Source organism: Rhinichthys klamathensis, unplaced genomic scaffold (assembly GCF_029890125.1).
Source record: "Rhinichthys klamathensis goyatoka isolate OS25496 unplaced genomic scaffold, OSU_Roscu_1.1 h1tg000059l_1, whole genome shotgun sequence".
NCBI classification, from domain to species: domain Eukaryota; kingdom Metazoa; phylum Chordata; class Actinopteri; order Cypriniformes; family Leuciscidae; genus Rhinichthys; species Rhinichthys klamathensis.
The window spans coordinates 3,390,322-3,415,920 of NW_026606604.1; the positions used below are offsets into that span (position 1 = coordinate 3,390,322).

The 25,599-nt window shown below is 40.9% G+C and overlaps 1 protein-coding gene across 4 annotated transcripts in view; it reads right to left on the minus strand.

Annotated features, from left to right (window-relative positions):
• Positions 1-25,599, minus strand: part of zfhx4 (zinc finger homeobox 4) — a 77,288-nt gene that overhangs the window by 21,631 nt on the left and 30,058 nt on the right. For all 4 annotated transcript variants that reach the window (XM_056248956.1, XM_056248958.1, XM_056248955.1 and 1 more), the window contains exon 4: positions 16,634-16,865. In XM_056248956.1, coding sequence (XP_056104931.1) covers positions 16,634-16,865 — 232 coding nt within the window. The remainder of the gene's footprint in view (positions 1-16,633; positions 16,866-25,599) is intronic.

Consider the following 25,599-nt stretch of genomic DNA (forward strand, 5'->3'; position numbering starts at 1 on the left):
AGAGGAGGCTGCAGCATCACTTCAGCAGGAGGTTCAATCAATGAGAGAACCTAATGAAGTAACCAGCTCTAGATCTATTTTCTTGCTCAACTCTATCAGACAAATAAGACCTATCTGTCACCCCTGTGCAGGTCTGCTCTGGAAACCCAGAAAGCCTCAGCCAAACCCCGACCGCAAAGCGAGGAGAAACAGACAGCTGAAAAGGTGGTCTGGCGCGCATGCAGATTTGTCAAATATACACAGAGAGCTGCATCATCCTTTAAAAGAAAGGGGAAAATGTGGACTGGAAAGTACCAAAACTGACTACAATAACAAATTCCACAAGCACGTTATTATGATCGATCAAAACACTGACCCAATTTACGGGTTACAGTGGTCATGTTAACATTCTGCAAATTCTTGCAGGACAGAAAAGAAGACCTCAGTGGCCACATCTAATTAGACAAAATCACGGTCAAATTTCTGAATGGAAACGGGGCTGACAATAGCTGTGCAGCTCGATCTGTGGCGATGGCTAGGAAATGGCATCCAGCGAGGAAAATGAATGAGTCCGTGCGCTCCTTCCAACTCCATAAAAACATGCAAAAAATGTCCATTTCATTACTTGCTAAACAATGTCATATGGGCTGCACTGCCCCCTAATAGACCCTGACAAAGGAGTACCAGCAGACATATGCTTTAAATAAATAAGATTACCCTGATAGACAGAGGCCTCTGACAATGTTCCCTGTTCTCTCTCTCCCTATTTTTTTCCCCCTTCCAGTGCCTGTCGTTCTTGCCTTCATTTGTCTGATACAGAGAAAATCAGAAGTACAGCAGATGCCCTGCTTTCGGGGGCCCATAAGTCTCTTTAATGGCCTTGAACCTTTAATGAAAGGACAGGAGGGCATTCAAACATGAAGTTTGTCATGTGTTCTTGCATTAGAGAGATCTTTTGTTTGATTTGACTGTGACCTAATACAATTAAAACACCATAAACATACTTTGTAATTAAGGACATGCTGTATCTTTGCCAGAAAAGACAATGAAATCGCCTGTGGGCCTTTAGGAGGTGTCAATGGCAGTTTCACAACATACTAATTGTGGCTTATTGATTCAATTTGAACAAAGTTGTTTTGGGGGTTTTTTAAAAGGAGGAATGGGCAAATTATGTTGGGCTGGGACGGTCAGCGTACAATTTGAGTCAAAAGAGCGTGATCAATATTTAAATGACTCTCTGCATTGATTTAAAATTAACTTTCAATTAAGACATCTGTTGGACTTTTAACTACAACACTTAGCCATTGAGGAGGAAATAAGGGAACATTTATTGATACTCTTAAACAGCAGTGGCCATTCCGCCATCGATTCAGTCATTTGCGCTGGCATTGGTATGCAGGAGGTTCTAACTCTTTTCTCCCAGGCACCACGCTAACAGCCCCTGGCCCTGGCCTTAGCGGAGGACTTAAATAAATATATAAAGCCCAAACCCATCTCGCTGGACAGACAGAGGGAGATTAACCTTTATCCGGAGCTAAGTCAAAGGCATGTTATCTGCGGAACTGTTTGGAGCTGTAATTACATGGGCTCCATGTTTGTAGCCGATCGAATAGAACTCCTTGTGCTGCGTCGGCAGTCCGGAGGGGGAGAGACTTTCTAGCCGGCCTAATCAGGTAACAGACACCTTTTGTTTTGGGAGCTCATTGATGGATGAAATCTTTATCTGTAATATTGATCAGCCGGGACTCTAAACTGTCTATCTTGGCTACTGGAAGCTTTAACAAGATTGCCAACTGGAGTATATCAGTTAACATTTAATCAATGACAGTTTAAGACACAGATGCTTTAAAAAGGCTGTGTGTTTTCCTCCTGCTCTGAACGATTAGGGGAGGGATTGCTCAGAATTTATCATCCACATTCAAAGACGAAGGCCTGCGTCCTTGAATGTCGGAATGTCAAAAAGGTAAAGGATATGAATGATTAAAAAGAAACAAAATGTTGAAAACGGTACCAGCCTCCATTTTTTTATTACGCAAACACGCACTTACGCCAACCGTCCGATTTCGTTGCCATACATCAAACAATGGGGTGGCTAACCACAACCCGCACCCTGTCTGAGAGAAAAATACATGCATGCGTCATCTTAGTAAATGTATAATTTTTGCTACCCTTGCAAAATATAGCGATGTTAGGTGCAATGAGGTGTCAGCAAGCCGAGCATGCAATCCATTAGAATTCCTGTTTGGCTTGTCTGCTGTTTGTGCAGTTCACCCCCCAGTCCCTCCCTTCCAGATTCTTCCATTTTCCTCCTTCTGCAGGCTCCGGCCCAATTAGGGTCTGAGCTCGTCACAATGGCTACGGCGGCTGTCACTCAAACTCAGACCTCACCGCCCCTGGCCTATGCGATCATTAGCTATTCATTTGCTTTCCTTGGCTGTCCCTTGAAAGGAAAATGTGAGTGTGCTAATTATGTAAAACATTGGTGTCGGAAAATTTTTGCTTGGAAAATGACAAACAAGCATGTAATACTTATATAGAGCATAAAGCACACACATTTTTAAATTTGACATCAACGTGTTCATGTTTACAGTTCTAATAATCCCTCTGATCAAAGCCTTCTATGGTATCACCTTCTATGATATTAGCGAAATGCAGCAATTCATCGTGGTTACTTCTGATTTGCATCTGACTAGGCGCTTTCCAGTGACGAATAGAGGGATGTCCTTCCTAGGCCTCAGATCAAAGGCACTTCAATGTGAATGTGGCACCAGAGATCTTTGCTTCCCTCCATGTCGAGTCAGGAAACACAATCGTCAGGCACATATTATGACAGCGGCAATTACACAGAGGTGCATGACACTATTATTGCCATTTGCCGGAGAGTGATTATGCTAATGGAGAGATGTATAGCAGGTGGCACGCATGCTGGCAGCTGCCAGCCAGAGACGCGCGCACACACACGTGGAGCCCTCCCTTTACACACGCTCTCGCCCGTCTTTCTAACAGTATGAACAATGCTTTACAACCAGCCAGTCCCAAGATATGTAATTAGGCCTCACTTTGATTTAACACTTCCTTATCACATCAAAGGCACAGGAATTAGTAGTGAAGGAGAGGGAGAATGAGACAAAAAGAGAGAGAGAGAGAACAAGGCAGAATGAAGACAATTATGGAAGCCTGTTTCCACCTCAGATAAAAAAAAATAAAAAAAATAAAACAGGTACAGGTAATTGTGAGATAAAGTTTAAAATAAGAAATAATAAAGTCAAAACTGTAAAAACAGTCAACTTTCTTTTAGAAAGTGCAAATGTGAGATATAAGGTTGCAATTATGAGAGAAAAGTCACAATTGTGAAATATTAGGGCATTGTGATATAGAAAAGGACACTGAGATTGTGAAATAATAACCAGATTGTGAGATTTAAATTTAAATTGTGAGATATAAAGTTACATTGAGATATATAAATTCAAACTGTGATATATTAAGACAGATTAAGATATATACAGTTTAACTGATATATGTCAAAATTGTGATATACAAAGTCACAATTATGAGATTAAGACATGTTGTGAGATAGAAAGTCATATTGTGAGACATTAAGCCACATTGTTTTTACTCTGAGGTGGAAAAAGACTTCCAAAAGAAAACAAATCTGCTTAGATGTTAACAAGAAGTGGAAAAGTGGCCTTCCATGTCCAAATTCAGGTATACAGCACAGTTTGTTGTTGATTTTTCTTTTGCTCCTCAATCTAACAACCTACTTGAGTAGTTGCATGTAGTATATTTAGATATAAAAGTGCACGTAGGGGTGTTAAAGCGTGTATGTGGCTTTAGCATAACAGTGAGCTGCAGCTCTAGCAGCCCTGTGTGTTTCTAATTCCTTCGGCCGGGTTATTGAAACGGAATCCCCCAGCTCTGGCGAAGGGGGAAGCCCTCTCCTCATCCCTGCATGGATCCTGCCTCTACATGAAAGCCCCGGAGATCCCCGCCAACAAAAATCAATGTATGGATGTTCAGAGCAGTTTTCAAGGTTTTGTAAGACAAATCTTCGGAGCATGAGCTGGTTTAGTGCTATCGAGCTGAGCTTCGATCAGCCTGCCCCGGTGAATAATATGAGAGGGCCTTGCTCACTTTACCAGCCTGTGAAATGAAGACAGGGTGCCAGCCACTTCCCTTAAAGGAATGTAACCTGAGTAACTCCCCCTCCACAAATAACCTCCCTTAATCTAATGTCAGATACCGCCTCCCTAAAGCCGATCCCAGATCAGGCTGCGGCAAGGCACGGTAGTTATCGCTTGCTCGGGGCTGCATCCTCACAGAGCCCTTTGTATCTAGTGCACATTCTTCTCCTAATTAGAAGAGATGGGTGATTATACCTTTAAAAGGAGGCTACTGTTTGCAATTGTCATTTGAGGCAGGAAGTCGGTCATCACATGGCTTGCTTGACGAGAAAATAAATTAGATTAATAATGAGCACCCATACAACAATTTATAACCTGGGGTAAAAGAAGAAGAAAAACCATGTTTAAGCAAAATTACACTGACATGCAGTAATTAAAATAATACAACATGACATACTTCATAAGGGCTTCTTTTAGCGGCTTTGTTGACATGGCTACAGGGAAGACGGCACAGCATATGTTTGTCTTTTCTTCTCATTTTTTAAAGGTAATTAACTCTGCCATTGCCAATTAACCAAACATCAGCTTCCATCAATGTGTCTTTAAATTTCGCTCTCAAAAAGACTATATAGTGTGCACTAACCTAGAATAGGTTGTATAATATTGTGAACTGAGAAGCTGGACAAACCCTCTACTACACTGGGGGGAAAAAAACTGGTGTAGAAACAATTTTCACTCAGAAATTGCTAATAGATTTCACAAATAATTGAAGAAATGGCAAGTAACACATTTAATTAATTTTAAAGTAGAAAGACTGAAAAAGTTGTGTGGATGTTATATAGTGCTTTTTTTTGAAAGTCACATATAACCGAAAAGGCAGACGGGTTTGAGATGTGTGTGTGGTGTTGAAGTAAAGGACGGCTATTGCTAGCCGACAGGTTTCAATTTCACATCCTCGATTATCTCACCCCCAATTCCATGCATGCCTAAATCTAAAAAATCTTATCCAGTGACTCCAAACAAACTCCCTTCCTCTCCAAACGCCTCTATACACACACACACACACACACACACACACACACACACACACACACACACACACGATTCCCAAGGAGCACCATCTCTCCAAGCTTAAATAGCAGAAAATTGCTCTGCTTTTCCGTGGTCTACCTCCTCATTCCTATCAGCCCAAGTGGGAACAAAAGGCTCGGATTCACTGGCGTGTGAGACCTGCTGATGGGCCGGGAGATGGGTTGCAGTTTGGTGCCGTTGATGCCCTGCTGACGGACAAGCAGGCTGATGGAAGACGGGGATTTGCGAGCCTAGCAGGTCGCTATTTTGTCCCCAACGAACAAATCAGAGACACCACGCTCGCACCCGCTGAGGCTATTAGGCTCAAAATAACATGCAAGGCAGGTAACAATGCTTGATTTCATTATGGAAAACAGAACAATAGCTATAAATGTCTTGGTGGAATATATCTGGGTTTAAGTCCAGGCTAAAGATAAGAACGCTAATATAAAAAGGAAATGCTCCAGTGACAGCAAAAGGGCCTTGTGTAAATTTACAGTGATGGCAAAGAAAGAACAGGCCTCTCTCAGCCTCTTATTCTTCCAATCTCCCTCACGTTTTTTGCAGGAGAGTTATTATAGGATGATAAAAGCAACAACAATGTTGTGACATGAAACCGTTAGCATTAGGGTGGAAGAATGGAAGATGAAAGAATGTTCTTGGGAATTGATGATTGCTCACAAGGCCCTGATTTCAGCCTTTAATCTCATAGCACACTCAAATTTCCCTCTGTACGCTGCTGGTTTTGGCAGCGGGGAGGGGAATAAGTGAGGCTAGAGAGAAATTAGAGGTGTAGTATATACTATAGTAACGGTATATAGCACATTCGGCTGTAATACACACTAGGTGGTAGTATACACCCGGCAGTAAAATACATTCAGTTGCAATGTACTTTCAGCTGTACCACAAGCTCTGCTGTAGTACATATACATAATGAAATATACATTCAAATTTTAATCATAGTTAATGTTAGGGATACACAATATATCATTAATTTGTTTTATTTATTTTGTAGAATTGTAAGCTATTGGATATTTAATTGTGCATGCTCATTTACCATATTTTAGATAATTAATTTTAAACTTAATTATGTTAAAAGCAAAACTCCAAATATTTTTCATACTTCAAATTATAATGTGTTGCCTAAATTCACTTTCAAAAATGGATCTATCTAATTGCAATTATTATTTTTTTTTTTACATATTTAGACACAACAGCAATGGATTTTAATATTGGCTATTTATCAGTTATCGACAATGATATTAAAACAATTACAGGCTTATTGTATTGACCAGAATTTTAATATTGGTGATTCACTAGTATAGGAATAATGTTATCTTGACAATTGACGATACCCAGCCCATTTCCGTCTTTCTGTAATGGATAACCGTAAAATGGAGAGTTCTTGTGTGTGCTTTGTAAACAATGCACTCCATTTTTATAAATTGGGTCCATTTTATTAAGCATGAAGTCCTCCGATGCCCAAGTTATTCATAACATGGCCTGGGCTGATGAAGATTGGCCTATTAAGAACCTCCAGAAGCAATTAAAGTGACAAGAAGGCAAGGCCCTGATGTGTACATTTACTATGACGAGCGCTCTCCAAAGTGAATGCCCTTATTAAGAGCCACTGTTCACCTCTACAGCCTGCCACGATGAGACAGAGAGAGAGAGAGAGAAGAACAACATGTCAGAGGCAAACGCCTGGAGAAATACCTATTCCTGGAGTGAGGGCGATTTGGTAATGAACCTTTCAATTCACTCCTGGGGTAATACATTCTGACTAGTGCATTAATTACTCGATAACATCCCATCAAAATGCAAATGCAGCACTTGACCCACAAGAGTGTCTCATTGGCTCTGCACTTGCCGGAGTTTCAGCACAAATCGTCTGTTTTCCTTTATCAAACAGAGTGGCGGTGTCGTATTGGGGAGCATAGGGTTGCTCGCTTCTAGCCATGTGTGTGTTCGGTCACACGGACCTGGCGACCCCCCCGTCCCCTCACAGTCAGACAGGACCGTGGCCGCATGCTGACACTCTTAATTGCAGCAATTGAAGACAGTGTGCCGCTCAGATGGAATATTTCCCCTCTGCCTGGCCATGATCTGACAAGCTTGAGACAACGCCTTAATGGCTTTTCCAGAAGGGTGGGGCGAGAGGAGAGGAGGAAGAAAGAAACATGGAGGAAATGAGAAAGATGGTCAGAATCTTTCAAAGAGCTCATGAAAAAAATATATATATAGTTGTGTCTTTAAAGTGATAGTTCACCTAAAAATGAAAAATCTGTGGTCATTTACTCACCCTCATGCCATTCCTAATCTGCATGACTTTTTCTTCTGCGGAACTACGGAATTTTAATATTCCATACAATGAAAGTCAATGGAGTCCAATGTTGTTTGGACCAGAATTTCATTAAGGTTTGGAACGACATGAGGTTAATGATAACAGAATTTTTATTTTTGAGTAAACTATATATCATAACCTTTTGCAGACATTGCTAAAAATGCTGTTGAATGAGCATAAGTCTAAGTTGTTTATCTTTTGAACAAATTTAGTTACGCATGTAAAAAAAAAAAAACGTCCTATTTTAACAGGAAATACCTTAATACATTTCAGCGATTTCATGGGACATTTGGGCAGTTTGCTTCTCGAACATGGCCAGGGGGTCCGAGAGATGTCTTTCTATCAACAGGGTTGGATTACGAGCTTCAGCTGTTAGATGATCCTTTCACACAGGAATGTCAGACGGTCTCATGCCACATCAATCCATTCATTTTCTCATCTCTCCATCTCCTTTCTCAACCCCATCACCTGACCCCTTGTTCATTCAAAATTATGACTAATTAAGTCATAAGCGAATAATTTCTGGGAAGAATGGTGAGATTCTGAGAGCGAAGCTGAGGCTGTAAGCAGTGGCAGTGGAGAGGAAGCCCTGATGAAGTGACTGTATTGTGCCGATCTCTAGAGCAGGTCATGGGAAAGTGAGCTGACAGAGGCATGAGGTGTATTATAGCGGAGAGAATCAGTGTGAACGGTATGTGGCATTATCAGAAATACAAGCATGTGACAATGAGAGAGAGAAAGAGATGAAAATGACCTTCTGTGGCAAGGATCCTTCATGCATACCAAAGGTTTGGAGGTGTCTACTTTGTCCTACATCGAATGCATACTGGGATCTGGATCTTATTATCAGTTTGTTCCTTTTTGGACCACAGTCGCCACTGAATGATGAATTATTCAGAACGAGTTAATTGGTTTGTGAGAAGGTATCCACAGATAAAGATATTCCTTAGCAGCGGCTAATGAAAGAAAAATACCCACATTTTTCTGCCGTTTTAACCCCTACACTTACACACAAAGAAGGTGGTCGAGCCCTGGAGGGGATGCTTGTTTCAGTTATCCTTGGTTGTAATTGTGAGGGCTGAAGAGCTATAAATGAGCTTCAAATCATCAGGGTTTTGGATCCATGTATTATGCAAATGCCACAGAAGCACTCCAGCAAACCTAGACACAGTCAATGAACAATCAACAGGCCTTCGCTCCAATGACAGTACTTAACGCTACCTATTGTTGAGTCTCCTAAGAGTATGTGCAGCATTAAATTCCCAGCAGTAATAAAAGCTGCTCCTCCTATTTTAAACTCCACCACTGATACGTTTGCTGACAGGTGCGTGCATAAAGTTTATGCGCCGTAAAACATAATGAGGAACGCACACGCTTATAGACACCTGCCCTGGATGCCCCCCTTCACACAAACAAATTAAATGAAAATCTGGCATGACCACGGAGTGGAGCACTCTACTTAAGCAAGGCCACTGTCTTCTGATTAAGGAAAAAAGCCTTTGCCCTAGAGAGCGAAATTTCATAAAATACTAGTGCCTGTGTTTGATGAATCATGTCTCTTTAATGCAGTGCAGTATGATGGAAGAGAGAGATACAGGCGAGGAATCATCAACCGCTGCTCCAGCTCCCTCTGATAACACCCCATCTACAGATTGCCTTGATCAGATTCTCGTTTTATTTAAAACAGGACCAATCCCGAGGCCCGACTCCTTTTAATTTGCATATATTAACAGGGTTCAAATGCAGCAATAGCTAGGAGCACTTCCCAGTCAACTTCCCAATCTGCCTGCATAATGGCAGCCTATTAAATAGAGTTACTCATCAGTGCAGGAAGCAGACATGGGGAAAAAAAGATGGAAAAAAGCAGGCTAATGTGAGCGTTTGCTTTTATGCAATTGGATTGAAACAGACATGAATATTCCTGTTGTGTTGCTGAGAACATATTAACAAATATAACATTCAAGACAATGAGAAATATTGAGCCTATTTACGTTCTTAACGTCCCTGATATATTGCGCATAATTCATTGTATTATTTTAAAGAAAAAAATATTTCTCTACCTTTTCTTTTTCTGTCAATGCAACCAACGCTATGCAGGGAAACAAGTATTAACCAATAATATCATCCAATAATAACAAGTCATTCAAGTCCTAACATTTCCCACATGAATGTTCAGGAAATGTGTCAGATTACAAAGAGTTAAATGCATTGCGAATGGCATTTCAAGTTGTCCTTAAGTCATTTCCATGGTCCAGAGGGGACGCTGTCTAACACACGGTGGTCAGTCGCTGTAAGAGAACATGATGACAGCATTAAGTCTAACTTCCCAGCTGCATTATCACTGGCCCTGGTCCGATGCTGGCTAAACCTGCAAAGCTTCCTACGGTTAGCCACGATTAGGCACTGCTATGGATAATCAATACTGGCTATCAATTCCATACTTTGTTGTGATGGATGAGGTGGATGGGGAAAAGGAAAGGGGGAAACAAGAAAAGGAGTCTCTATCAGAGAAAGAGACAGAAAGCAGAGGAGAGAGAGAGAGAGATGATGATAAACAGACCCATGCACCATGTACGCTGAACCCAAGAGACTAAAAATGAATCTATTAATAAAACAGTGAGTGAAAGTATATATATGCACATTAGATAATGCATTAGGTACCATGACCTAAAAATGAACATATATAAATAAAAACATTCAGAGTTAATTAATGTTCGTTCATAATACATTCATTTTAGTTGTTTTATTAAATACATTTAATATAATGAACTTGTTTTAGAAAATGTAAATATATATATATAACTAACTAAAAATAAATACTGTATTGTTTATTACGTTCATATATTCATAATTATTTATACTATCGTTTAAAAGTTGGCAGTCAGTACGTTTTTTAAAATAAATTATTTACTTTCCATTCATCAAAGAATCCTGGAAAACTATATATACGTACATGTATATATATATCAGTTTCCACAAAAATATTTAAAGGAGCACAACTGTTTTCAACATTGATAATAATGAGAAATGTTTCTTGAGCATCACGACAGCATATTAGAATGATTTCTGAAAGGTCATGTGACATTGAAGAGTAATTATGTAATGAGTAATGGCTGCTGACAAATTTAACTTTGCCATCACAGGAATAAATTACACTTGCAAATATATTAAAATAGAAAACATTTATTTTAAATGGTAAAAATATTTCAGAATATTACTGTTTTTACTGTATTTTTAAATGCAGCCTTGGTGAGATTACTTTCACAAAAACATTTGAAAAATCTTACCGACCTTAGTGATATATGTATACGTGTCTCATTTTTTTTACAAAGATCCCACACACATGATCTTATCTCAGATGAATGAGAGAAAGGATGCAAGGTCAGAAAGACAGTGAGAGAGGGAGGGGGGAAGGGAGGGAGAGAGAGAGAGAGAGATGGGGGGGGGGAGGGAGGGAGGGTGGGGGGGGGTGGGGGGGGTGTTGTGGTTGGAGGGGTGATGGTAGGAGTCAGGACTAATTACTTGCAGGCAAGATGCACTGGGAGGATGGGGTCACTAACTTTACCCTGACACCTGGACGCCCCAGTCATCAATGGACTGCCGTCTAATCAGAAGTGAAGGGATTCAGGGCCCAGCGCTTTCCCAGAGATGATAGCTAATGACAAGGGTGTTGGACACGAAGCCACACACGTCACACTATTGCAGTCTCATCACAAGTGTAACCCAGTGGAAGTATCTGTGTGTGAGAGATCCATCCGTATTATCACACATTAATAATAACACTAGTCTGCTGTTGTACTGCTTGAGGCAATTAGTTAATTGCTGCTTTATCAGAGCTCTATGCTGCCTGTCTTTGTGACGTCCTCCAAGCTTTGACAATGCCTTGTTTCCCTTAATGCCCTGTGACAGAGAGCATTGTACTATCTCCTATGGTTAGTGTCAGTGGAGTCACCACACAATGAGGAGTCCGCGGAGCAATTTTCCTCTCCCTGTTCGAATTAAGACCAGATCAAGTCTCTGTAGGTTGTCAGCTTACACCTTTAGCAGTCATGTGTACTGTACATTTACTAAAGCACGGCCCCTTCAGTTGCCTCCTCACTATGCAGGTTTATTAGCATTGTTCGGCATGAACAAAAGAGGACCTACTTTTTCCAAGCGTATGTAAATCGAAACTGTCACGCTTTACTAAAGGTATCTCATTCCTGGATGTTTACTACCTGTCACGGACAGTAAAGAAATAAATAAAATAGTCCTTATGGTGTAAAATAATTCACAGTAGTATGCAAGGAAAATGTCCCTTGGACTTTAAATAAGCATAATGGTTTAAAGTCAGGTATGGTAATGCGAATAATCATTGCAATTTCTGCTAATTTTAACTTTCAGTGGCCACAACAGCCTGTGAAAACATGAGGTAACAATTTAGCTTTTGTATCACTCCTCTCTGAAGGAGGATCTCGTTGAAAGAAAAACAACCAGGGACGCCGGTCCTAAAACATGTCTTTTCGAAAGCACTAACTGACTATTTTCGAAAATAATTTTGGACTTTCTGCACGCAGAAACCGCAGAATAATTATAATAGCATTGGACGGAATTATTCAGAAATGACTCAATCTTGAGTGCCTGCCATCTGAAAAATGGTTTTGAGCTTTTCTGGTAAAACCACTGCTCTTTGCAAAAATAATAACACACATACGGATAAATGACTTACTATGAAATGAAAAAAAATATTTGCGCATTGAGTATTGTCTCCATTTAATGATACAGCAATATAAACTCAGGGTCAGGCTATGGATCTCCTGAGACAATTTCCATTAACAAAAAGCCTCTCATGGTGAAGATCGTGTTTCACAAGGGATGGCCTATTTTCTGTGAAAAAGTGAGCTTTGGTTCCTTTTGCGACCATTGTAATGGCATTGCTTACACCAAAAACTTGGCGATTTTTACAAACATGAATGATAATCTTGTCGATTTACTATTGTTCTATCTTTTTGGAGATTTTAAGACAACTTTCCTCAGGTACGATAGCAGGAGAGTGAAAAAACACTGCAAGCTTGTTTTCCTGCAGCCTGGCCTGTCTCCGTCTAATCACAGTGGAATGTGGCCGCCTCTGCGCCTCCTGCTTTGTGTAAGGAATCAAAGGGAAAATGGATGGCCTTGCATTAGTACATCACCCATGGCTAACAAAATGATGAGACCGATTTGGCTGTATGTCATATCTTTCACTTCACTGCTTTCCCATTTCAGTTTATGTAATGGCTACAAATTATGGCCACAAACCCTGGAAACACTGTCTAGGGAGGCGATCTCAAAAAGTAACTGTTATAATTGCTTGTGTGCCCTCCAAGTAGGAAAAAAAAAATAACCTAAACCGTTAAAATATCTTGTCGAGGCTCTGAAATGCTGGCGGATGAGAATGCGACCACAGGGAAAACAAAGAGCAGCTTTGAGGATCGCATTCGGAGTGTAACTGAACAAAGCATGCAGTCCTCTTCATATACACGCTTGCGTCAGGCTAAAACAAAACGCGTCTTTCTTTCTTTTTTTAATGGCAATCTATAACAGAAAAAAAGAGAACATGTCCATTAGTGCATGTTGTTGGCCTACAGCTGCCATGAAAATGGTTCTCACTGCATTGGTGGTAATTTGGCCCTGGTTGCAAACCTCCTGAAGCATTATCACTCAGAAGAAACAAAAGAGCGGGACATGCGGGGCTCTCTCAGCTCCCATCCGGCCGCAGCATTTAAAGACGTGTTCATCTCTAAAGTCAGATAGACCTTTTGTTTAAGCCCTGCCAGACAAAGGTCTCCTCTTCTTGCCTAGTTTTAATACACATGGAGGGAGGGGGGTAAGTGTGGCGAGGGAGACTCTCAGAAATAATTACCTCCATAAGATCCCATCTCCTCTCTGAGAGCCACGACAAAATGGAGAAGCAACCCAAGGATGCAAAAAAGCCCTTTATGCATCAACAAGCCCATCAGGCATTTTTCAGGCCAAGCTACAAGCCAGGGAAATGGGTCCCACTCCACACGCACACAATCATAGTGCTTTCTTCTTTTGTCTTTTATTAAAGAGGACTAAAATACAAGCAAATGCATACAAATGCTTCGTCGCTGTTATTTAATCTCTTTATCACAAATATCAGTGTGTTAAATATTTATCTAGAAATATCACACAATATAAGGCAATAGAGAGTCATGCAATAGATAAAATATTAATACAAACATCTTATTTAAGCTATCGATTTGGCTTTATGAGAAAAGAACCAGCTGTAGTTATTCCGGAACGGAAATAATCAACATAAATATCATTTAGAAGTTAATAAACAAAACCCTGTTGCATTTTGCACATTCTTATGTATTGCACATCTGCGTAAAATATGAGTTCGCAGGGGCCACATACACGCCGCGGATCAGATCACTGTGATTTACAAATGAGGGGCACCACTTCAAAAACATGCTTAACCACACAACCCCACTGCCTTTCCAAATTCTCAGCTTCACGATGTTTACCTTGTGTAAATGATGAGCCTTCTGGGTCCCAAGCGCAGGGAATTACAGTCACCCTGGGAGACTTGGCAGTCTGATTCTCAGGGAGGATTGGCTCATATAGTCTCTTTAGGAGGGTATATTCCTGTTAGTGCACTGCGAGAGCTCTGCCAAACTTGGTCTTGTTTGGCTAATTTAGCACGTTGGGCCCATAGAGGTCGGATTCATTATCACGCACCACAGCATTCGTGCTGCTAAGACCGGAATATACGACTTCTTGTCTTCCTGATGTACATAGCGCAAGTCTAAACTGTGGGCAGGGCCATGTTTTAAAGCTTTGCGTTTATCAACAAAAACAGCGCTGGCAATTTTTTGCAGTGCAAACCCTTTTCGGCATGCTTTTGTAGTCTAATTAAACAATAAGTAGTCGGATATATGGCCCTCGTTCTACAGCATGGCTGTAGTTTGCTGAGTGTGGCTTTTGGCACTAATGCATTTCTCCTTTATTTAACCACTGTAAGCGCCACAAAATCTCCCCTTAATTATGTCTTAAAAATGGCATCAAAACTATTTAACGAAATCCATTCACATGTACATGTCAATGGCATTCTAACCTTTATTCCCAAATGGTTTTATAATTATTTGGTGCGTTTCCACAGAGCTGCTTTTAAAAGAAAGATACAGGTCAGCAGTTAAATAAATCTCTTTTTTTTTCTTCTCTCCCTCTCTTCATGAAACTGACTAATGACCAGAAAATGCTAAACTAAGGAGTTATACCCACGAAAACCTACCGGCCCCCTTTAACATAGAGCTGTAATTCAGCGAGGGCTGAAATGTTGCTTACTCCAGGACCTTTTCTCTGGAGCAGAGACACAAATTATTACCATCACATACACACAGGCACCCGGCCCAGGCCTGAGAACGCAGTGGGCAGTGTGTCACAGGGAGGGCAGACTCCCCCCGACCCTGCCAATTCATCCTCCCCTCCCTCCTGCCCTGGCATTTGGATAACTTTTTATATATTTATTTACCGCTTATACTTTCCAGTTGGAACAATTAACCAAAATAAGCTGTGATTTATCTGGTGCCAGTGATCCATTTCCTTAAACTTGCCAGTGTTGGGCCTGTTTGAAAGCACTTCAAACATTAGGATTACGGGGTTAAACTACCTGAATAATCTTTTTCCTACCAAGATCTGGAGCTGTAAAAAAAAACGCCACCCTCTAACCCTCCCTACTCACTGCACTCGAGGCTCTAACCTATTAAAGCTAGTTACTTTTCAACTGAACCAAGTGTAGTTGTGTTTAATCAAAACATTAGCTGTTCTAGAGTCCACCAAGAACACCTAAAAACAACGACAACTGGTTTATCTTTTCTGTAATGTACTCTGTCTGCAGTCCGCCCACTCAGTCTGATGCTAGAACAAGTGAAAAACGTATGGTCATTACACGACAAGTATACATTCAGAATGAGTCTGTTAGTTTATACACATTAGCGCCATTCTGAAGGACTGGGGTAAATATAAAAGGCATGAGCTATAGCTGAAAACACTAGGGGAGAAAAGGTGACACTTGGGAATAACATTAGAATTTGAATATGCTGTAAAGAAATACACATGATATGGAGTTTACTAGTGGCTCATTAAAGAAAGCTGTTAAAAAAATAATGCAGTCTGTGGGATACAAAAGATTTTTTCTGGTACTTAAAGCACACATAATACTAATAAGACATAAGGTTAGAGAAGGGAGGCTATGTGTGTGTGTGTGTGTGTGTGTGTGTGTGTGTGTGTGTGTGTGTGTGTGTGTGTGTGTGTGTGCAACAGAGGTAGGCTGTCTTTCTAAAAGCAAAATAATGATTTATCTAACTGGTCCTTTGGTGCACCCAGACTCCGAAGCACCTTTGATCCAGATATAATTAATGCCAAATGTAAAACACACTCGTTTATTTCCAATATGGGTAGTTTTGGAGCTGGAGTTTCACATATGGTTCTCCGTTTAATCCCATCTGGTTCTGGAGTTCATATATAAACAGGACACTTTGGGGAACAGAGATTAATTCAGCTTTGGAATGCCATTGAAAACGTGTTAGTCGTTTCCCTCGGCCAGGTCAGGCAAAGCAAAAACAAGTTAAGCGTTCATTTGGTCGTGCGGCATTAACGTGGGCATTATTATATAATGGACCCTGACTCACTCTTATGTTTTAAATTACAGGTCCCTCTCAAATAAAACTATTAATCTTTTTTTCCTCCTCTTTTTTTTTTTTTTGGTGTACGTCTCTGAATGTTTTACAGTCCTGTTACACTTATTAGCTTCTGGCAGCTCCAAAACTTTTAAATGAAAGCCAAATTGCTTTGGTCATGAGAAAGGAAATTAAAGCTCACTCCAGGGGGAAGAATTTCACTGTGAGATCCTCCCAAGGTAGAGTTTCATAACCTTCTGCATGCCTGCTAAAGATGTCACTGCGTACAGGGCCGAGTGTGGTACTGATATAAAAAGACGGTCCGTAATGGGAACAACATGTTCATTTTAGGGAGATTAGGCACCTGGCATGTTTTACATCGGGAGAAGAGGCTCCAGGTTTGGGTTTGAGGGAGGAGGTATGCGGTATGGGAGTGGGCTAAATGGTGCACTCACCCGATTCGTTCGAAGGGCAGTCCTTGACGAAGAAAATATCAGCGAGGTTGTCTTCATCTGGAGAAAGGCCCTGCTGGTGCAGCTGCAGCTTGCGGAGACCTTCGGTCTGCTGGTGCTTGACCGAGCGGAGGTGCTGCAGCAGGTTCAGTTTGGCTCGGCTGGAGTAGTCACACAACGCGCAGTAGTAGTAGCAGGACTCTGAGTTACACGCACTCTCTTGTTTTTGCAAGTGCTGCAGGAGGGGAGGAGGTGCGAGCACAGATGGGGAGAGAGAGAGAGAGAGAGAGAGAGAGAGAGAGAGAGAGAGAGAGAGAGAGAGAGAGAGAGAGAGAGAGAGAGAGAGAGAGAGAGAGAGAGAGAGAGAGAGAGAGAGAGAGAGAGAGAGAGAGAGAGAGAGAGAGAGAAGGGGAAAAAGTCATTAGGGGCTATACGCTTCACATTAAATTACAGCCATCGTTTGTTTCACGGGCTGAGACAGCACCTACATGAAACAGATACTTCCTTTCCACCGTAATAATCTCCCGACATGAAATGCATTCCTTCCAGCTTTGTCCCAAACATAAATACTGATAACAAAGAGAGATTGTCAAAGCCGAGTGCTTTAGAGGGGCTGCCCGATGAGGAAAGACAGACGAGGGAGAGCGAGCGAGGTGAAGAGGGAGAGACGAGCCAACGTGTCTCCGCCTGGCATCACGTAATCTGGGACATACAAGTAATTTACCGCGACAAAAAGTCCAGCTTAACTTAAGTCTGGACTGTGCAACTTTAGAAAGGGATAAGGGGATGATAGAAGATGGGATCTGGAGGGAGTAATTTACTATCTGTGCAGCGATAAAGATAAGAAAACAAATCTACCAGGGCCTTGCTATAAAACTACCACAGGTCTGCAGGATCATTCGGTAGGAGAGGGGCACCTCGGCTTCCATCCCGCTAATAACGGCCTATGGAGGGTTGTGAAACAGTTTAAACTGACACACACACACACACTCAGGTTTTATGTAGTCTAAATATTCACATGCAGCTTTGTGTGTGCACAGAGAGGCATATGAAGCCCTGTGGCGCATTAGCAGAGGAGAGTGGAAGCTAAACCCCCGCGTGGCCTCTCTCTCTCTTCTCCGCTGACACAAAAACCCCTGTTACTCAGACCCCACTCTATGTATGTGCATGCGTGTGTGTGTGTGTGTGTGAGAATCTCACAGTGGTTGCGAGCCATGTTGCTGATGTTTTGAAGGCTGATTCTAACATTTTTAAAACTTTTTAAACTTTAGCTGAAAAACTTTAGATTTTTGAAGTTTAATTCATTCATGAATCAGTTCAAATGGTAAATCAATTCAAAACAACGATTTGTTTGCCTCCTCACTTACAAATCCTTACAGAATTTTGCCATTTTACATGCTTTAAAATGTTTTAGAAAAATTATAATATTATCTCTCTATATTTTTTCTATTTATTAAATATAAATATGACATCATATATATATATATATATATATATATATATATATATATATATACACACACACACATTTAATAAAAATGAAAGAAAATCAAGATGATCAATTTAGAGTAATAATAAAATATTTTTTTTTAATCTATATTACTCAGCTCTAATGTGCACACAGACAAAAGTGTATTAAACTTATCCTAAAGCTTAAGAGGAAATCCTGGCTACTTTCTCATGCTAATTCCAGCACTATTTACAGCTATTAAACTGCACATAAACGCTTTATTTCTCTTGCCATTCCGGCTTCCAGTGGGTCAACTGGTGCAAAAAAGGTGAACAGCCTCCTTCCTCCTCTGCCTCTAACAAAACCCAAACTGGATTGGTCTTTTTAGGGACAAGCAAGCACACACGCACTGAGCTGGTGGGGCTTCCTAAGCTTGTTAATTCTGACAAGAGACTCCAAGCGGAGGCTAGACACAGAAGGAGAGAGAAAGTATTTAAAACAGTGCTTTGTAGGCGAAATCCAAACTGTCCAGCTTTGCATATTGTTCTATTCAGCTCTAATGTGTTTCAAACAGCAGGACTCCCGCATTCAGCCCTGCCTGACAATTATGCACTTTAATTTGGGCAAAAGTTTTGCATTAAAATTGTGCAGTAGTGCACCATGCAAGGCCATAGTAGGCTTCCCCTCCACCTAACACACATACAAAGCCCTCAATCCAACAAACAGTCCCTACTCCCTCCCCATTCCCCAGGCAAGCCAAGCATATCAAGTGTGCCTACAGTACTCCCAGACTAATGAACAATGTGTAAAAACAAAAAGCCGAGTGAGGCATCCATTATCTGATCTTCCGCTAAAACACAAAACCGTCCCTCTCCGAGGCTGAAGGAAGTACCGGTGTGCCTGCAGGTGTGAGCCAGCTAAAAGAAAACCCTTTTGACAAAACAGATTCTTGGACTGTCAGGGATTAGAGTCATGGCACCAGTAGTAACACACATCTTTTCTTACATAAACTCGGCAGAATTTTCTCACGAGTCTGCAGGGCTGCGCTCCGTAAGGGGCTCTCTGTGCCCATTGAAACGTCTTAAGCTTTAATTAAGTTGAAGTTGTCAGAGGAAAGCCTTTTTGGCACAGATTCAGGGTCATTAATTACAGCCATCTTTGTTTCTTTCCAAAGGGAAGCCCTTCGAAGACATGCGGGGCTACTTGTATGAACGGCCTTCCCTGTAAACAGACTCGAACCTGGCTGAACTGGCATATAAACCTCTGGAAGGGTCCTACCACTCTAGGATAACCACTACACGTAATGGTTCGGGCCTCCTCTGTCTGTAAATTAAGAGGAGAATGTGCTTAATCTTTCTCGACTCTCCCAAAAACCAAAATGAGATCAATCTCATTCCTTATTCAGAACCAGATGTCTATGGAACCCTTGCATCGTAAATTCATCTTAGGTAGTCGTACCGTTAGTGAAAAAATAAAAATCACGACATTCCATTTAGACTCAAGATGGTTTCTGGGAAAAACAGCAATATAATTTGTTTTCTCTGCATGATGACTAAACCTCATTAGGATAAATAACTATCGCTAATAAACAAGCATTTGCTCAAGGGCTATTGGCTAGCTATTGTCGCATTCATATCCTCATATTGCATTTATGCGCATCTTATCCTTTGTTGTAGCTTGTAGCCCCTTTTAGAAGCCTCCATTACTATTTTCATACTAATATGAAATAGATTTGTGTTGTGTTTGTGAACAAGTCTTAAATTAGGCTGAATCATAATCGCAGCTGTGCATCCATTTTTATGGTCCTAATAAAAAACAATGCAAGCAGACATGTCTAACGTTTAAAGGCCCTAGAAAATAACTCTAGAAAATATTAATTTATTCACTATCAGCATTCCTGCTTTGTTTGCTCAAGACCTATATTGAAATCGAGTATTTTTCTTCCTTCTTTTATAGACCCCTGTGGCACTGGTGCAAGCTGTTCAGAGACTTGAGCCTGGGGTTTCTGATTTATGAGGTTTAAGCTTACCATTTTTAGTACTGCCAGACTCACAAAGCAGTTATATACTACCTGCAAAGTTCAAAATGTTTGTGGCATCCCGTAGCAGATTCTGCCCACCGAAAAGTCAGGATGCTGCTAGCAAAGAAAAGAAGGCCTATTTATTACTAAAATAAATAAATAAGAAGAATAAGACTCCAGTTTCTCTCACCTCAACTTGGTTTTGCAGAAAGCTGGAGGATAAATTGTGCAGTGATTCTGTCAAGTGCTAAGAAAATCTCTGAAACTGCTCCAAGTGCTGTTGTTGTGGGTGGCAAAGAGGCTATCTATGACAATATAGCAGAGCGCTCTTGCCTTTGATGGGTAATTGTTCTAGATTAGCATTTGGCAAACAACCAAGAGTCTAAAACCCCATGGGGTCCAATCATTTTAGCTAACTTGTCGTCCCTGGGTGCCCCTTGGCATGCCAAAGAGCACATCCAGTCGACCGGGATCGTGGGCAAGGGGGTCTGAGGAGGAACACCCACCCCTCACTCTCTCTGGGCTCTCAGGACCTAATCAGGCATAAGTTGGACGACTCTAAAGCAAAGACGCCATCGTACTGTGCTGCCAAAACAATGCAAATCAAAGCACCAGGGACTCCCCATCACCTGTCAACCTAGGCCCCAATTCCCAGGGAGCGTGTTTTTTCCCTAACCTGACGCGACTTATTTATACTGACTTCAATGATTACAAAACACCTCTCGTTGCCTTCTCCTCTGCCCGTCTGCTGTTGGCAGTAGGAGACTGGTTTCATTTGTACTGCCTGCAGTGACAAAACAGACTCATTAGTGACATTCAGAATAAGGATAAGGGCTGTTTGAGACTGGATGTTTATTCACTCTGTTCTGCTGGGATGACAAGACTCCTTCAGACAAGAAAAGAAAAATATGAAGGGTTAAAAAAAATATATGTTGTTTCTAAACGAAAACAAATTAGGGCATATAAGTGTTTGTTTTTTAGGTCATTAGTGGGGGGAAAAATCCAACAAAAAGAAGCCATGCAATAATAATGTGCTTGAGCATTTTTAATAAATCCTATCAGCAATTTTTTTTCGGTTTCTTCCCACCCTTTTTTTTTTTTTTTTATACTTGCTTTTATGCTTTCGAAGAGGCACCGGTTTCCGGTCTAACTCTGGGGACCCCGAGAACGAAACAAAAGAAAATAAACAAAAGCTTGTTTTGTTCCTCAAAGCATTTTAAACACATTCCAGCCTTACTTGGAGGCCAGCCAGGTATACGATTCCATCAATGCTGACACCGTCCAAACACATGTTACCAGTAACCACTATTGAGCCTGGAGACATAAATGTAATGTTATATCATGGGTACCGCAGGAGTTGGCAACCTGAGCGAAATTCTGTGCGAGAGGTATGCCCCCTACATTCCATTCAGAGATTGTGCACAAGGCCACCGTCTTTTCAGCTACAGGCACAAAACGAGCAAAAAAACATCTCTTTTTAACTTTCCCTCTCCCCTACCTCAACAAAACCAAAGGAATGCATCAAAGAGCCCCAAATTACCTCCCCTATTTATTTTTTTCCTCCGAATCCGTCTGGTTCATCATATGTAATTATGGCTTAGGACATTCTGCCAGTGCATGGCTGTATGGTTTGCTGCTTAGGTCATATAATAATAATAATCATCCTTGCAAATGGATGCCAAGTTAAATAAGTGAATTAGCACAATGTGTCTTTCAGCAGCACACTCTCGTCTGAGGTGGCTTGTGGAGACGCAGTAAAGAGAGCGGGACACACCCCCGGGGTCCCTGCAAAACGACTAAAACCCACAACTGCTGCAGCGTCCATCCACAGCCTCTCATTTACTGTAAATCGCGCTCAGACTGGCAGGACCGGTCTGGGGTGACATACGCCCCATTTTCCCAAGGACACTGGTTCTGTGGAGCTTCAACGTACTATGGATATTGCCGTTCGCAATGAGTTGCCGTTCGCAATGAGGCCTTCAATATGTCAATGCAGTTTGCACTATGACTTTGGAACAGTTCATGTAAATGTTAGCCAGCCAAGCATGGTCTAAACAGAAATCCACCAAAAACACATAAATCTATGAATTGACAGCCGGTTTGTGGAAAGTCTTAAAAGAACTTCAGTGTGTTTCTTTGGAAATATTGTTTTTTCTCTCATGTACATTTACATTCACATTAATCATGTCAAAGTCTGAGTGTGTGTGTTTTACCAGCATTTTAATATGTGGATTGATCCGCAGCGTAATATTTCATTGATCGCTGTAAGCGCCAATTCCTGTCGAATCACTATTAAAGCAAACAGTGCACAAGTCTTTGGGAACCAATCATTCCATGGCTTCATACGTTTCTCGCCGAACGGTAAACAGACGAAGAGGGAAACGTGGAGAAAAATATTTCCATGTGGTGCTAATGTTGTTGATCTGGCATATATCATTGGGCCTGCAATAATGTTCTTATGACAGAAGGAAATGAACGAAAACTTAAGACACTACAGGGTTCATGCAATGGTATTCCAAATTCACATGCTCTTCCCACTGGTCCACTGGACTCTCTGACTCTGTTGAAGGTCATATTTTAAAGGACCCTACTGTAATGAAGATCTTTGCTTATAATATCACATAAAAGTTAGAAAAACACAGAGGTGCCTAGACAATATTTTTGGAAACCTTGTGAACTGTGATTGTTAACATTTGTTGGACCATAATAGGCATGTCTAAGGGTGTATTCACACCAGGAAAGTCCGATAGTTCACTTGCTTTGGTCCGGACCAAATAATTTTTTTTTTTTTTTTTTTTGGTACGGTTCGCTTTCACACTGCTCTTTTTGCAAGTGAACCAAAATTTGTCAACAAAACCACACGTGTGCTAAGGTCGTCCATTCATTGGACAAGGATTCTCAAGTAGGGAAATCAGGAAGTGCAAAAAAGGTTCAGCATGGAGATATTTCGTACTGCAATATTTGTTATTTTACTAATTTTGTGTTATTCTGTACAAACGCAATATGAAGAAACTGTGCAGAAGACGGATAAGGTATAAAGTTTTGATTCATAGAGAGGGGCTATGTTCACACATTCAAATAATGAGATTCTTATTGTATATAGGCTAGTGCTAACAAGTGCTGTCAATGTTAACGCTTGCGATTTAAGTTTGTCCAGTTTAATGCAGCATCATCCTTGTATTGTAACTATCGTTATGAACTGCAAAAGCTTTTTTTGCATCTATGCGCGATTAGACTAAAGAGAACGCGCTGTATGTGAATGTCCTGATGCACACACTCATTCATTCATTCCATTCCAATGACGCACACACGGCGCGCAGAAAGACGCGCAACAGTATCGTGTGGCCAGACAGCGCGCCGGAATGGAATTCTCTTTCGCACTTGAACAACAACACAAACCATTATGCCAAAATCTCCGACTACGGAAGCCTGTTAACTCAAAGGCGCAGTGCTTTCTTGCAATTGGGTCGGTTCATGTTCACACCGTAAACGAACCGTACCAGAGTTCGTTTGGAACCGTACCGAGACCACCTCTTCAGCTGGGTCTCGGTTCGGTTGTTTGGTCCGCACCCGAGTTCGATTGCTGTATTCACACCTGCCCAAAAGGTCCGCACCAAGGGGGGAAACGAACTAGAGTTCGATTCAATCGAACCAAACAAGGCAGGTGTGAATACACCCTAAATGTTAAAACCAACATTTTGAATGTTTTCAACAGTTTGTTGTCTATGTAGACAGGATTAAACATTTATAATGCCCTAAATGCTGTCTAGGTAGTTTTAGAAACAAAGCCAGAGACCCTGGTGATGACATCCTGTTGTTGCTGATTTGTAACCAGATAAATGAACCTCTTGTCTATATAATAGAATCACTGGACTTAAACATGAAGCAGCAGCATTGGAAATTCCATTTGCATATCACCTCTCACCTCTGTAGTTGATATGGAAGATTAAGAACTAGTCCTTAATCTTCACTCCTCTAATCCTTCCAACCACTAAGACAGACACGAGTGTTCGTCTACTCCTCAAATTGCCCTAAAAGAAAGCAAACTCCCTATGAAAATGGAGGTGTATTTATATTATGGTGATTTAAAATCTGTCGCCTGGACACTTCTCTCCCATTAAATCCACTGACCTTACCATTACCCTTAAAAGCTTTGCCTGTCTCCATCAGAAGGTGAAAAAGACCAGAGGCTCCACCATCATCTTCATGCCACACTATCACAAAAATTTGGTTTTCTGCAATTGAGCATAGAAGCCTAAAATCAGGTTCTCAAGACATTTGAGACAATAATAATAATAACAACAATAATAATACCAGTAATAATAATTATTATAATTATATAACACACATTTAATAATTAGTGGATAATCTTTAATCAAATAATTTATATGGTTTTATATATTTATACATTGCATACATGTATATAAAAAGTAAATGCTGGTGAACTGTCAAATGTATAAAACCATTCAATTATTTGAAAATAATGAAAATTTGTCATGTTTTAGTGGCCAGTGGCTCAGCTAATAGTGATAGTAAGCTTTGCCTCCAAACACAGAAAACAATATTACAAAAAAGGTTGAAACGTTTTAACGTATTAAACCGTTTCAAGGTTGTTTGAAAATTATGAATAATGTGCAGCAAATTTCGTAAAATTTTTGTTTTTTTAATATATTTTGCAGATCTTGTATCATACCATCCCCTCACATCTCAGCACATGTTTTTAATGCAAACAAAGAGTTATGAGCTCATAGTCTCAGGTGGGAAGCACAGGAAAGGATGATCCATGTGTGTGACCCTCAGCCAGTACAGTACGATACTGTGGCATTCCGACTAATTATGATGCATGGTATACGGGCTGAAATCTTTCCTTTAAAACGAGCCCATGCAACGATGAGACAATCTCCCACCTTGTGAATCTGATAAGAGCGGAATGAGCCCCGACTCACCGCTGTGTGCTTTCCCTATTCATATTTTTAAACATTAAACCCTTTCATGTTCCATCTGCCTTCTCCCCTTCCACAACAACATAGAGGAGGGTCCCCGATTTGCATCCTATTATAAGAGGGAGGGGAAGAGGGAGGGAGGAAGAGAGCAGAGGGATCATGGAGAGGAGCTTGTTTAAAGAGCCCTGCCTCTTGCTTTGCTGCTCTCACTCCTCAATGGGAGCACTCCTTAGCCGAACGCTTTGCATATTGCCTACGAAGATTTTCAGGAGTCGAGCCTGTAGGGGCGAACTCTTTTAACCTGTGCCGTATCAAAAGAGTCTAAGTAAATAACACCTTACCCACCCACTAACCCACACATCAAGAGCCGGCGGGGATATATTAAGAATGTTAAATACATACAGACAAATATAAATGTTCTAGTCCTTCTAATGCATATAAACACATCAATTCAAACTGCGGTATTGTAAGTCGATACAACTGATAGAGCTAATGTCTCAACCACAGTTTATGCAGTTACAACCCATAAAAGGAAAGCCATTGTTTTTTCGCTGAA